This window comes from Lissotriton vulgaris, chromosome 5 (genome assembly GCF_964263255.1).
Source record: "Lissotriton vulgaris chromosome 5, aLisVul1.2, whole genome shotgun sequence".
In the NCBI taxonomy this organism is placed as follows: domain Eukaryota; kingdom Metazoa; phylum Chordata; class Amphibia; order Caudata; family Salamandridae; genus Lissotriton; species Lissotriton vulgaris.
The window spans coordinates 1,038,068,971-1,038,082,567 of record NC_141693.1 but is presented as its reverse complement, the minus strand read 5'-3'; the positions used below and the strand labels follow the sequence as shown (position 1 = coordinate 1,038,082,567).

Sequence of the window (13,597 nt, the reverse complement as noted above, 5' to 3'; positions counted from 1 at the left end):
TGTATCAAATTGAGCATAGGATTATCAAGCGTGTCCAAGTCTCCCTCCAGTTCATGGAGTAGATGCAGCGTTTCCACATCTTCACCTGTGATACTGGTGGGCACTTGCACAGACTCGCGGGTCTCAGTGGTAAGTTTCGTAGCATGCCACTTCTTTAAGCGCAACTTACGAGTAAAATAAAAGAGATCAATACGACTTTGGGTATAGTCAAAGGAGGAGGTGGGGCAAAAGGATAATCCTAAGGACAGTACCTCTCTCTCAGCCGTGTTCAGCTCCCTGGTAGATAAGTTGATTATTGTATTAGACTCCATTATTTTCCTCTCCTCTGGCCCCTTGTCCTGGATCCCACTGGGCTCGATATGTTGCTGGTGTTCATGTTCACGTTGTTTCCTCCGATGCCTTTCCCGCCTTGACCTCGTCCTTTTCCTCCTCCGGTTGGTTTGTTTTGCCCAGTTAGTCTTCCCTGGGCTACCATAGCGAACTCCATTAAAATCTTCTCTTTTGGGCTCATGAGCTCCGGATTCTGTGCCGTAAGTGTGCTCGGCCCAGCTGGGGCAGCGGCTTGTTCCCTTAAATCATTGGGATCCCTTGTATTTGTAACATTAGTTCCATTGGAAGAAGGAGATGGTGTAGACTCCTGTGTGGTGACTGATCGTAAATGATCGTATCTTTTGGCAAAGGTCAAAACTTGGCCGCGCTCGTAGTCATTGCGGTCTCGTATGAATTTACTTTCTTTCTTGTCACGTATTTCTTTTTCTAGTTTTTCAAGCTTAATTTCAAACTTTGCCATTTCACTATCAAAGTCTTTTTCATTCTCGTAAAGACTTTTTAGCTGAGTAGTAATGGCCTCGATCTCTAAAGCCAATTTTTCACAATGTTTATTTGCATATTTCACGAGAATTTTGAGCATTCTCATAGAACATTCGTGACTGTTCCCCGCCCATTCTTCCACCATATCTGGATCAGGGTCTGCGAGTGTCGGCGTGGTGTAGATCCGCAACCCCCTCGGTATTCTGTCCACTTCAATATATTTTTGTAGTGTGGTGGCTTCCCACCATTTACTTTGTTCTGTCACCAGTAATTTCCACAAGGCATTCCAAAGGTTCTGTTTATTTGGGCCAATGTTCCTCTGATTAACATTCTCAGAGGTATTGCTGGTTATGGGTGAGTCAAGGTCGGTAAACATGCGGCTTGCTGCTTCATACCGCCGTTGGTTCCTACTAGGATATGTTTGTGTGTGTGTATATATATATATATATATATATATATATATATATATATATATATATATATATATATATATATATATATATATAATGAACTATGATTAATTGTGTTTGAATGGTATGAAATTCAGGATTGGAATATAACTTTTAAATGAATTATAAGCGCTCATAAATCTTGCTTTTTGAAAATGGTAATTAATGATAGTTTTATTTTGATAATGTGCACACCAAACCGTAGAATAGAGACCGTAATTTGAAGTCAACACATTTTTAAATGGTGCTCACTTTGTAAATATCCACTTTGGCGAAAGTGTTCTGTTTATGTTGCTGATCTCTATGTGCCAGGAACACTTATGGTGTTCGTTTAAAATGGCGAAGCTTTCAAATGTATTTTGGCACAGCGGAAGAAGGCATGCAATGTCAAAACGCGTCCTGTGTTGAATTTGATGCACGAATAAACCTTTGCTGAAAGATACTCTCTTGAGTGTGGCCCGTTCTTTTCCCGTCACTGGGGATCGAAGCTGGAGCAATACATATATTTATATATATATATATACTCACTGAAAATACCATAGGTTTCAGTCAGGTTAGTTAGGAATTATCATTTAAAAAACCTTAGAAATTCATTGACAAAATCAGGGGGCATATTACCAACAAGTAGCGATTAGCACACGATATGAGACATGGCATGAAGGGCGAAACGTACCACACGCTCCCAGCATTTGCCACGCCCCCAGCACACGCCCACAGCACAACGCAGACACACCCACAAGGGTCTACTTTGCTGGCATGGTTCTTTTACCTTTTAAATGTATATGGTGGGTGTCTGCATAGCCTATGTCCTTCTGCTGCAACTGCCCTTTCCAACGCTGTATTGGGTGTTGTGATTGGTGCTGTGGTTCCTGAGATTACCCGCCTCAAAGGTTTGGGCTCTCTCTTTATTATATTAGTATGGATATATATATATTTTTTCATTTAAAAAACCTTAGAAATTCATTGGAAAAAACATAGGTTTCTGGGGTGTTATAGTTAGCTGGAAATTTCACTCATACAAAACCATTAAAATTCCTCCGTTATAGTTAGTTGTACATTTTACATCATTCATGACATGGTCAGTGACATCACTGATGACATCACTGACATCAATACTGTATTCTATACATGTTCTATCTTTCATTTCAATCATAATTACAGATGATGCAGTCCACCCTAAGATCTACACTGCGGACAGCAGGGTTTACAACTTGAATTCAGCTTTGCATCTACACTATAGACAGTAGAGAATTCAGACTTGATTTACTTAATGCAGAGACAATTATACTGTATGTATTCAGATTTTGTTAAAATAAGTGAAAAAAGCATTCTTCTATGACTGTGCTGACTAGTGGCTTCGATGTACACTGCGGACAGTAGGATTCACAACTTGAATTCAGCTTTGTATCTACACTACAGACAGTAGGGAATTTAGCCTTCATTTATTTAAGGCACAGACAAGAAATACTTCTGTGGTACAGGTAGTGTGCACAAGCTCCTTTAATCCCTTCATCCTGTGAATTTTGTTCATAAGAATGTAGAACACAGTGCCAAAATGAGCCTCCACCACCGGCAATACCAAGTACCACTGGGGCATCATTGTCAACATCACCACCAGACATACGTCCCCATTTTGAGAAAGTTAGAATGCACTGCGTGAAATGCAATTGTTTAATTTGTTATGGGGAGCAATCAGTAGACCTAGTTTGCAGAGCAATTGATAACCATTGATGGGAGTTTTTTCCCCCTCAAAGTTCATGCAGTCCAGTATGCAGCATTCAATGCTTTGAGTACAGACCTCTAGAACCACGCATCATCGCAGGGTGAGCACACGCTGAGCACCAGACGTACCACTAATTCAGTGCACCATACATAATCGCCACGTGGCCTTATTAAGGCAAAATTCAGATGCCAAAAGACATTCTTACCAGTGGATCCTGCCTGAACCATGCATCATCGCAGGCTCCTACCTCAGTGTACCACAACTCATGAACACTTTACAATAGAATCTTCTGTGTATAATTTCACATATAGTGCTCCTACCTTTGTACAGCAGACGTCATAAACCGTTTATGATTGAATATCTGTGTATGATATCATGATTACTATTCCACTTGTTACCAACAGCAACGTAATAAAATGGAGTCGAGCACACGTGCCCGTACCCACTTCAACTGTCTATCAGTGTCTGTATACTTATTATGTTTGTAAAATGCTGCTCCTACGCCCTACCACATTATATTGTGCAGTAAATAGCATATGCAGCCATCTTACCTCTGCCAATAACAAAAACTTTGATTATATAACTTTCTCTCGCTCATTCTACAAATACAAACGTACAAAGTGGATCATTACAATACTGCAAAGAAAGTGTATAGTCAATTTATAAATGTGCACTATTTCTTTTTTTTTTTTTAGCATATTTATATAGCGCGAAGTCGCCCTAAAACTATATCAACAATTTACATGAGCGCCGTATCTACAGTACATTTTCAGGCATTCGTTGATTACGTCATTACTCTACAATAACAGGATGTGGACGCGACTCCGAGCCCCGAACAATGATTTCCAGCACCAAGTTCGACAGTATACCTGAATGACCACACACGTATATATGTTATCTGTCCTTCATGTGCCAAAAACTGCAAGCTAAACCTTTCACAGCCCTCTATTACTACAGCTACAACACTCCACTGAATGTACAACAAACATTCATATTCGCAGAAATACCTCATGTCCACCATCTTTTATGTGTGCAACTATGGATGAATAAAGGGTCAGTGATACCCCGTACCTTCCATGTTAGCCATATTGTGGGACTTCACAGACATAATGACACATTTGGGTGTAAGACCCGGGTGACAGCAGTACTACAACACGGATACCCAAATCAGTAGATTTTTCATATAGCACACGACGGAACCACGCTCATAGCTCCGGAGTCATCGCTCACAGCCTCGCGCAGCACTGGCATACGTCAGTCCAGCCCACTCCACTTACGCTTCCAGGAAAACACAACAATGGTACATAAATGACCCAGATTTCCATTGTAGTGATTTCTTACTTCCAGATCTAGTTGTTCTTGGTGGCAGACCGGGACTGCATGATGTAGAAGGGACCCTGTCCACGACAAGGTGAGAGATGAGGCTTGGGTGCGCAGCAGAGGGAGTTTATGGGGTGCAGCAGACTGGATACAAAAAGGCGACGCAGCGATTTAGGCATACGCAGTCCTATACACCGTATCTTATTGCATTTGTATTTTTTTTTCCAATAGCAGGAATGTTTTTATAATCGGTCAAATGTCAGACGCTTGTGAAGATCAAAACCACCTGTATCACTCCGCACCACTTGCTTTCACAACCGGATAAAAACATTACTACTATAGTAATTTTTCAAAAATCGAAGCCTATTAAACAAATTAGAACTGTACAAATAGTTGTTTTTTAAATGTGGGAGGGAAGGTGTGTGAAAGGGCAATGTAATTCTACTCCACATTAATCTAGTAACAATTACCAATTATAACATCTTTCTTTTACTATCTTTTAGATGTAGAGCTTCAGGGTGCATTATATCCCAACACATGGTGAAAGACACACCGGTGACAGAAAGGTGAGCTGCGATTATTCTTTTCAGTCACTCTTTCACTTCCTCTCTCCTTTGTTAAAGAAATGACGCAGAATGTTAACTTCTTTTTTATCATACAGGTTGTGTTTCGCAAATAGGCATCCCCAACACCTCCAAAGCTCAACGTTCGAGGATTCTGCGATGATGCGTGGCCATCTTAACAACGTCTGAGAAGGCTGCTTCGACACGTGATGCACCCTCTTTGAATCACGCCAGTGGAACAAGGTGAGCAAAGAAGCTTGTTTCCGAAGCAACGACAAGTCATCTGTGGGCGGAGAGAGTGAGTAGTGTGCATCATCTTGACTGCTTAGGAGTGCACAAGAAAAATCACTCGCCTCCGGACTCTGGGAGTCAATGGGGTGCAACAATCTGGGTACGCAGTAATGAGAACTCACTGCTATGCAGTGGAAGTGCATGGGGTATAGTACTTTGGAAGAAAAACAGCACACAGACACCTCCTTGCAGTGTAAGTTGATGAAATACAGTATCCTGAGTGTACAAAGACATAAAGCAAAAATATACTTGTGTAATTGTATGTACTATGCTATTACTAACTCTATACTATCTTTCAGATCACTAAACTTGAGGGTGCACTATGAACCGGCAGGTGCTTGGACACACAAAGGAGGCAAAAAGATGAGCTACGTAGATTTTCTCCAGTATTAACTGCTCCATCTATTACTTTCTCTCTCTCACACTTTTAATGTAGTTTTTTTTCTCTTTCTCTCTCTCACTCTCTCTCACATTGTTTCTCTTTCTCTTTTAAAGTTTTTGACACTGCTGTCCACTCTGCCGATAAAAACATCAAGGCTGTATTAATTACAGTCTGCAGTGTAGAACCAAAGCTGAGTTCAAGTTGTGAACTCTGTTCGTCACAGTGTATACACAAGGTATGCAGAGCGGCCAGATACACAATGCCTCTGATTAAATGCGTTCGAAATAAAAGAATATTGTCCTACATAATGACGTGATCTCTCACCTAATTCTGTCTCATCTCTGAATCATTTTAAAGACCTGTTGGTCCATACTGTAAATCTGATGCAGTAGGCACTTCCGTACAGATACCTCTTCAACGCGGGCCTATAAAAGAGGTGGAATGTATCAGGCACACTGTAGACGTGCAAATTAATTTGTGATCTTTGACTTCATTCAGTCACATCGATCTAATTTTAAAGACTTATTTTTATTTTTGTTTTGCAGGTTACCTACCCTACTTCCATTTGAGTCCATTTCACATTTTATATTGTTATCATAAAGTTACATTTCCAGTTATTTATTATTGTTTTAATAAAAGTTAATTTAAAAAGTATATACGTCTTCTTTTTCTGACAACATTTCACTATTACTTAGTGTGATAATCATATGCTTGAAAACATTAAACAATTAAAAATAGAAATGATGTTTATAACTAGAAGTATAATACTGTGGCTAACTCTTTACCAGACTCTGTAGCTGCCATTAACGGTTCCTATGGAAAATATTAAAAACTCCAGCACAGTAACTGGTTGGATTAGCAACATTGTGTGGTGAACTTCTAACCTGTGTGCTCACTTAAGTGTTCCATGAACTGTTACTATGGTAACAGGCAGTAAGCAGTTTGTGGGTATGGTTGAAAGGTAGTGGCTGTACAGAAACTGTTATATTTACCTAGGAAAGCCAACTAAGACAGAACACTGTGTAGCAGATTTACAAGCCCTTGCACCACTATCGCGTCACTTTTCCCATGTTAAAAGCGATGCAATAGTGGTGCAAGGGACTTGTAAATCTGCCCCTATGCACATTACAAGCAAAAGAAGTACACAACTCTTCGAATTCTTTATTGATCACAATTAGACAGTGTTGCTTTACGATTCACAATGCACTTCACTAAACACTTCGTACCTATTTCCAGGGGAGACGGGATTGTGGACATTACAAACCTTATGGGCATATTTACAAGGATGGCGTTAAAATTGTTGCCGCTTTAACGGCATCAAGCTACAACTAAAACGGCGATAATGGACTTCAAAATCCTTTGTTATCTTACCTGAAGAGTTTTTCAACATTGCTGTTTCCTATTCAAGAGTGAGAGCCGAGGTTCTCGCCCTGCCATAGCAAACTTGGGGGCATATTATCAAGGACAGCGTTAACATGTTCTGGTGTAAACCTGGGCTTCTATTGGAATTCTCACAAATTCTCAAAAGCCTATTATTTATCCATTATGGCCGCTTTAACGACACTTTCCTAACGCTAAAGCGACAATCATTGTAACGCTGTCCTTGTAAATATGCCCCAAATATCGCAAGAAATAGAGCGATAACTTATGCTCGCAAGTGAAAAGCTTATTAATATAAGACTGTGGACTCAACATATCAATCCACCTTGCATATTAAACATGCTTCAGTCTACTTCAGAACAGATGTTAGGATCCGACATAAACTGCAATTAGCGAGAGTTTTCCTATCGGTCCTCCAATCCAGGGCCGCCTCGTAAATATAATGCTGTTGTCATACCTTCCTCTTTCTTTTTATATTCTCATAGAAACATCTACCTTGCCACTGAGAACACCTACATTGCAACTCATTGGAGATACGAGGTGAGCCCTTAGCAAACCGGCTGCTAACATGCATTAATGCATCTTAGCGTCACCTAGTAAATAGGGCGATATAATTTTCACCGCATTTTTGGCTTTTTTTTTAAATTGCGGCAAAATGGCACTTGTTACTATGCACTCAAGCTTGCTATGACACAAACGGAACCTCGACTCTCGCCCTGCCATAGCAAACAGCTGTGTCCCGGGGGTAGACACCCCGAGACACAGCAGGAGTCGCTCCTGTCCGGTGGTGTTTCCCAAGGCTTTCGACTGCTCCAGAATGGAGACCACGCAGCCCCCCTCTCAAAATATAAAAAGACCCAGAGGGTGGTAATTCCCGGGGCTTAGACAGATCTTTGAGCTCCCTCACCCATTTATTTTGTAGCACCGAGGAGTGACGGTCCCTGGGCTACAGGGCCCCTCTGGAACGGATGTATGAAGGTACAACGCGTACCGTCACAACGCATCCCTTTACACCGCGTCCCTTACAACGCAAGTCGTTACCACGACTTGCGTTGGGGGCGCGGATTTCGAATAGTATCATTTACTATTCTAACACCAGTCCCCGTGGACCCTAGGGAAGGTGTTGGGATAGTAAATTTACTATTTTTAATCCTTTAGCGCCCTCCAGCTCAAGTCGTGGTAACGACTTGCGTTGTAATGGACGCGTTGTAAAGGCCACGCATAGTAAAATCCGCGTGGTAAAGGATGTTTACCCTCTGGAACACCATGAAATGTAATATTTTAGACCCCGGGATTTGGCCCTCCCAATGTAGCTAATTTTTAAACAAGCACAGGAGCCCCTGCTTCATTTTAATTTTTATTACGGCGGATCCATGCACCCAACGCACATTTCTCAGTTTTTTCCCCCGAAACAATAATGTTTCTTGGAACCCCCTAAGCAGGTCTAGATAATCAAAATATTTCATACCTGCCCCCTTTATACATTTTTAACACTTGTCCCACTATTTTCTAGATCCTCGCTTCTACCGAGGCACAAAACGGCTGCCAACAATTTCTAATTTGCAATATTAAAAACCACTTGACAGCCAATTAGCATTCACCGCGTGATCGGGATGGTGCGCTTAGAGTGCACGCAAGATGCGCTGATCCACCGAGGTCATAGATATATATGTATTTTTAATTGTAATTTTCTCTAGAACTACTAAACGGATTTACACCATTAAGCAAAAAGCACGAGTCTGAACAAAGGACTACCACTTTGCTAAATTTGGTGAAATTCCGCTTAGCCGTTCGGGCTGTAGCCGTGATGAACAGTTCCTTTGAAAAATTGCATGGGGAAAACAAGTTTTGGGACCCGCCTTTTTTCTCGGCCCCTGCTTCAAATGCAATATTTTAGACCCCGGGATTTCTCCTTCCCAGGTAGCTAATTTTTAAACAAGAACAGGAGCCTGTGCTTAGTTTCTATTTTTTTTACGGCAGATCCATGCACCCAGTGCACATTTCTCAGTTTAAAAAAAGTACAATGATCTTTTTTGGGCCCTAGGGGTCCTTGTGGGACCCCCTAATCAGGTCTAGAGGGTCAAAATATTTCTTACCTGCCCCCTTTATACATTTTAAACACTTGTTCCACTAATTTCTAAATCCTCGCTTCTACCGAAGCACAACATGGCTGCCAACACTTCCTGGTTTCGAATGTTGACAACCACTTGACAGCCAATCAGCATTCAGCATGTGATCGGGACAGTGCGCTTATAATCCGGGCAAGATGTGCGGATCCACCGAGGCCATAGATATACCTGTACTTTTAATTGTAATTTTCTCAGGAACTACTGAACAGATTTACACCATATAAGTAAAAGGCACAAGTCTGAACCAAGGACTACAACTTTGCCAAATTTGGTGTAATTCCGTTCAGCCGTACGGTACCTATCAAAAACTGCGTGGAGAAAACATGTTTTCAGATCCCCGTTTTTCTCATACCCCGCTTCACGAATCACCCCAAGACTTTCAGGATAGGAGCGGACCGGAGCGCCCCACCAGTTTTGAAAATTTCGCAAAGATTCGTCAACCGGTGCCAAAGTCATTCCAAATAGAATGTTGCGGATTTCCTATGGAAAATAGGTCCTAACTATACCTACCTACTGGCGACTGCCAGTAGGTAATATAACGTTTTTAAAGTAGTCAATTTGAAATGAGAATTCAATATAAAGTAAAATATATATTTTAATAATAGTGGTGAATTTTACATATATATATATATATTCACTGAAAAAAACATAGGTTTCTGGCATGTTATAGTTAGGACTTAGCATTTAAAAAACCTTAGAAATTCACTGAAAAAACCATAGGTTTCACCTATGTTATAATTAGCTGGACATTTCTCTCATACAAAACCATTGAAATTCCTCTGTTATAGTTAGTTTAGCTAACTATAACTCGCGCAACCCACATTGCATTACTGATGATGTCACATATTACATCACTCATGACATGGTCAGTGACATCACTCATGACATCACTGATGACATCTCAAATGACATCACTGATGACATCACTGATGACATCTCAAATGACATCACTGATAACATCACTGTTGACATCATCCAGTGAATGTGTGTCTTTCTGAAAAATACATATTTTTTACATATGGATATCTAAAGGTTGATGGAAGCATGAATGGGTAAATAAGTGTCTAAATGGATTTTTTTTGTAAAAATGATTGTATAACTGACTTATTAAGTGTATCTTACTGAATACATGTATTAACGAGTAACGCTTAAATATATAAATATCTGTATCAGTGTCTCACTTTGTGTATAAGTGGCTGCATGTGTTGGTGAGTAGCTATATGAGTGTCTATATGGGCTATTAGTTGATTTTTGAGTATCAGTATGAGTGTCTGTATGGTTCGGTGGAGGGTATTACTTAGCGCATAGATGCATGAATGACTGACTCACTGTTTGTATGTGTTTTGAAGACAAGATGTGTGCAGGACTGTATCAGTAAATGAGTGTGTGTATGTATATACATGAGTATATATGAGAGGGAAAGTTTGGAAGACTTCCTGTATAAATAAGTATGTGTTTCTATAAGTGATTGTTTAAGAGAGTTAGTATGTGGATATTTCTGTATAAATAAGTGTAGTGGTGTATGTATAGCTATGTATGCAAGCAAATGGATGTTTGAAAGTGTATTTGCATGTGTGAGTACGTGTGTGAGTAACTCTATGGATGAGTGTCAGTGTGTAATAGGATGTATAGGTGTATGAGAACATATGATGAGTCAGTACATGTATGAGTGACTATATATAACTGTTAGTGAATGACTGGATATGTATGTAGATTTAGGAATTACTGAATAGGTTGTTGTAACTGAAATTGGTATCTCCATTTTTTTTTTTTTTTTTTAAACCTTTATTTATAAAATACACAATACACAGCGTCTGCCTACAACCCCGCAGGGCCGGCCGCTATGACATACGAGAAAAGGATAAAAAGAAACCAGTAGGACAGAACGCTGTTAAAGCCGTCTCTAGGCGAAAAGTATCATGTGGAGCCGCGAACCACAGTATAAGGATAGAAAAAGGTTTAATTTTATAATTTTGTCGAGTACAAATTACAACACTACGAAGAGAGTAGAAGCTAATATACGACCAGGATAGCTATCATCAATCAAAGGACAGTGAACCCCGACCCCAAAGAAGCGAGGAAACGTAGAGGAAAAGGAAAGAAGAAGAGAAAAAGAGAAAGAGGGCCATAGAAACAAAGAGAAAACATAAAACACATCCCATCCCCCCACCCTGCATACCAGCGGAAGGCCACGGCCCCCCCCCCCCCCCAATAGGCATGCCTGTCGCCCCAAGAGAACCCCCAAGTGGGAAAGAGAATAGAGAGAGTGAGAGAAGACATCCCACTCCCCAACTCCCCGAAGAGGAGGGAGGAGCCAAATTAAACATATTCCCGGTCTCCACCGGCCCCGTAAGCATCCCCCCCCCAAAAGTATCATCTGCAAAACTGTGGTAGCAAGCGGAACTGCAGGTGGGGAAATTCAAATCCAAATCTGCGAATAGGTCAGACAAAAGGCAGTCTCATGCCCGGACAGTGTTAATCTCAGCTCAACCAGCCCATAAACCAATATCAAAGAAGAGCAATGTAGCCCTGGCCCGATCCCGGGTACGTCCCCGAATGGAATTCCTGGAGAGAGCTCGCCCCCTCTGAAAACAAGAAACAACATGGCAGGATAGACTAGAGAGTCGGGGGAGGGCCCAACATTATCCTTCCCGGTCATACCCGCCGTGCAGACTCTCCCCACTCCGTGAGATAGTAAAACAATAGCAGTCTTAATTACGGTAGAGACGGAGTGGAACAGTGCGGTGTGCACACTCCAGAGCATTGTCGTAGATACTCCAGTCCGAGTCCCCAGTAGCCCGTCAGTCCCGATCTACAAACAGAGTTCTTCAGCCCTGGCCAGAGCGCAACAGTCCCCCTGGGCACACAGACCGAGGAGGGCCTAGTCCATAAAGAACCAGGATGTAAAATGGCCACAGTCGATGAAGAAACGGGAGACGGGAACAAGATGGAGGTCCCCAGACGGCAGCCGCATCACAGGCAGACAGGAGAAGCACCCCCATATACACATACGGACATACCTTCCATAGCTGGGAAGAGGGCACTTGAAAAGTAGCAAGCTCAGGGGGATACAGTTGCCGGGTGAATGGAGGTTGGGGGAACAGTAACTTCTCCACAGGCAAGGTCTCAGATTCCAGTGTTGTTTGCAACAATGTGTCCCCGGTACCAATGCCGGACTGCCATTCAAGGGAGTAGCGGCGCAGGCTGGCATTCCTCACCTCCATATCAGCGCTCGGTCCCACGACTTCCCCCTCCGTGCTCATCCACGCCGAGTCTGAACATCGCTGAGAGGCGGCCGATCGGGCTCGCTCTGTCCGCCATGTAGTGTTGTCTCCCACCATCTTAGTGAGTGCTCGCAATTCCGCCCCAAGCTCAATCAGTGCCATGTAGATATCACGGCGGGTCGGCACCGTCTGCAAGCTGTGCTGCTCCGCAACGCGCGCCCCTGCGCGCTGCACAACGTCCCATTTGGTGTCTAGCAGGGGGTCGCTGGCGCGATGTGAGAGGACAGTCTCCGGGGCAGGGAGGACAGCCGCCATTTTGATGCCTGGTGGGGAGCAGTACTGGAGGAGGGCTAAGTCGGTCTCGGTGAGTTCGGGATCGGGCCAAGGTGCCTCTCGATTCCGGAGCGTTGCAAGAGGAGAAGCACTGCCGCGGCGGTGCAAATCTGGGCAGTCCTGGGGCGATCCACTTACTTCGGATGGCGCCGGTCAGCCCCAGCCAGGGAGACGATAACAACAAAGGAGCGCTGCACCCTCTCACACAGATCACGCGGGCTGGGGCGCCAGGTGCTGCAAAGCTGATCAGTTCGACTCATCCAGCGACGTTGCTTCCAAACAGTGGATCCCCGCTTCCAGGACTCAGCGAACATCTGCCGGTCTGGAGGTCCACGGCGGCCAGGAGCAGCACTGATCTCAGCGCCCGGGCATGGGGACCCCGCCCGATGCGACGACATCTTCAGGAATCCAGCAGGTAGGGACCTCGGCGGAGCACCGGGAATGTCAGTGCAGTCGTAGTGATGTTCCGCTGCGGGGCAAGACCGGATTAGAAATCAGGATATAAGTGCAAAATACACAGGCTTGCGGAGCCGAGAATCGAGCGTCCGTTCAGGTCGCCATCTTGGCTCCTCCCGGTATCTCCATTTTTTGAAAACTTTAGTTACTATTTTTGAATGTCTGTATCAAGGGTTATATTACGCTGACAGGAGTTCTGCCACTCTTTCACAACGATGATGTCATCAGTGATGTCATTTGAGATGTCATCAGTGATGTCATGAGTGATCTCACTGACCATGCCATGAGTGATGTAATATGTGGCATCATCAGTAGCGCATTGCGGGCGCGCGAGTTATAGTTAGCTGAACTAACTATAACGGAGGAATTTCAATGGTTTTGGATGAGAGAAATGTCCAGCTAAGTATAACATAAGTGAAACCTATGGTTTTTTCAGTGAATTTCTAAGGTTTTGTAAATGCTAAGTCCTAACTATAACATGCCTGAAACCTATGGTTTTTTTCAGTGAATTTCTAAGGTTTTTTAAATGCTAAATCC

General features: G+C 42.8%; 1 protein-coding gene across 1 annotated transcript; it reads right to left on the bottom strand.

The window, feature by feature from the left end:
• Positions 1-310: 310 nt before the first annotated feature.
• Positions 311-13,002, bottom strand: LOC147711954 (uncharacterized). Its single transcript, XM_086919569.1, has 2 exons — positions 12,743-13,002; positions 311-1,217 (listed from the first exon to the last, which is right to left on the bottom strand). Exons 1-2 carry the CDS (start codon positions 13,000-13,002, stop codon positions 311-313), a joined length of 1,167 nt encoding a protein of 388 aa, XP_086775695.1.
• Between the last annotated feature and the right edge of the window lie 595 nt (positions 13,003-13,597).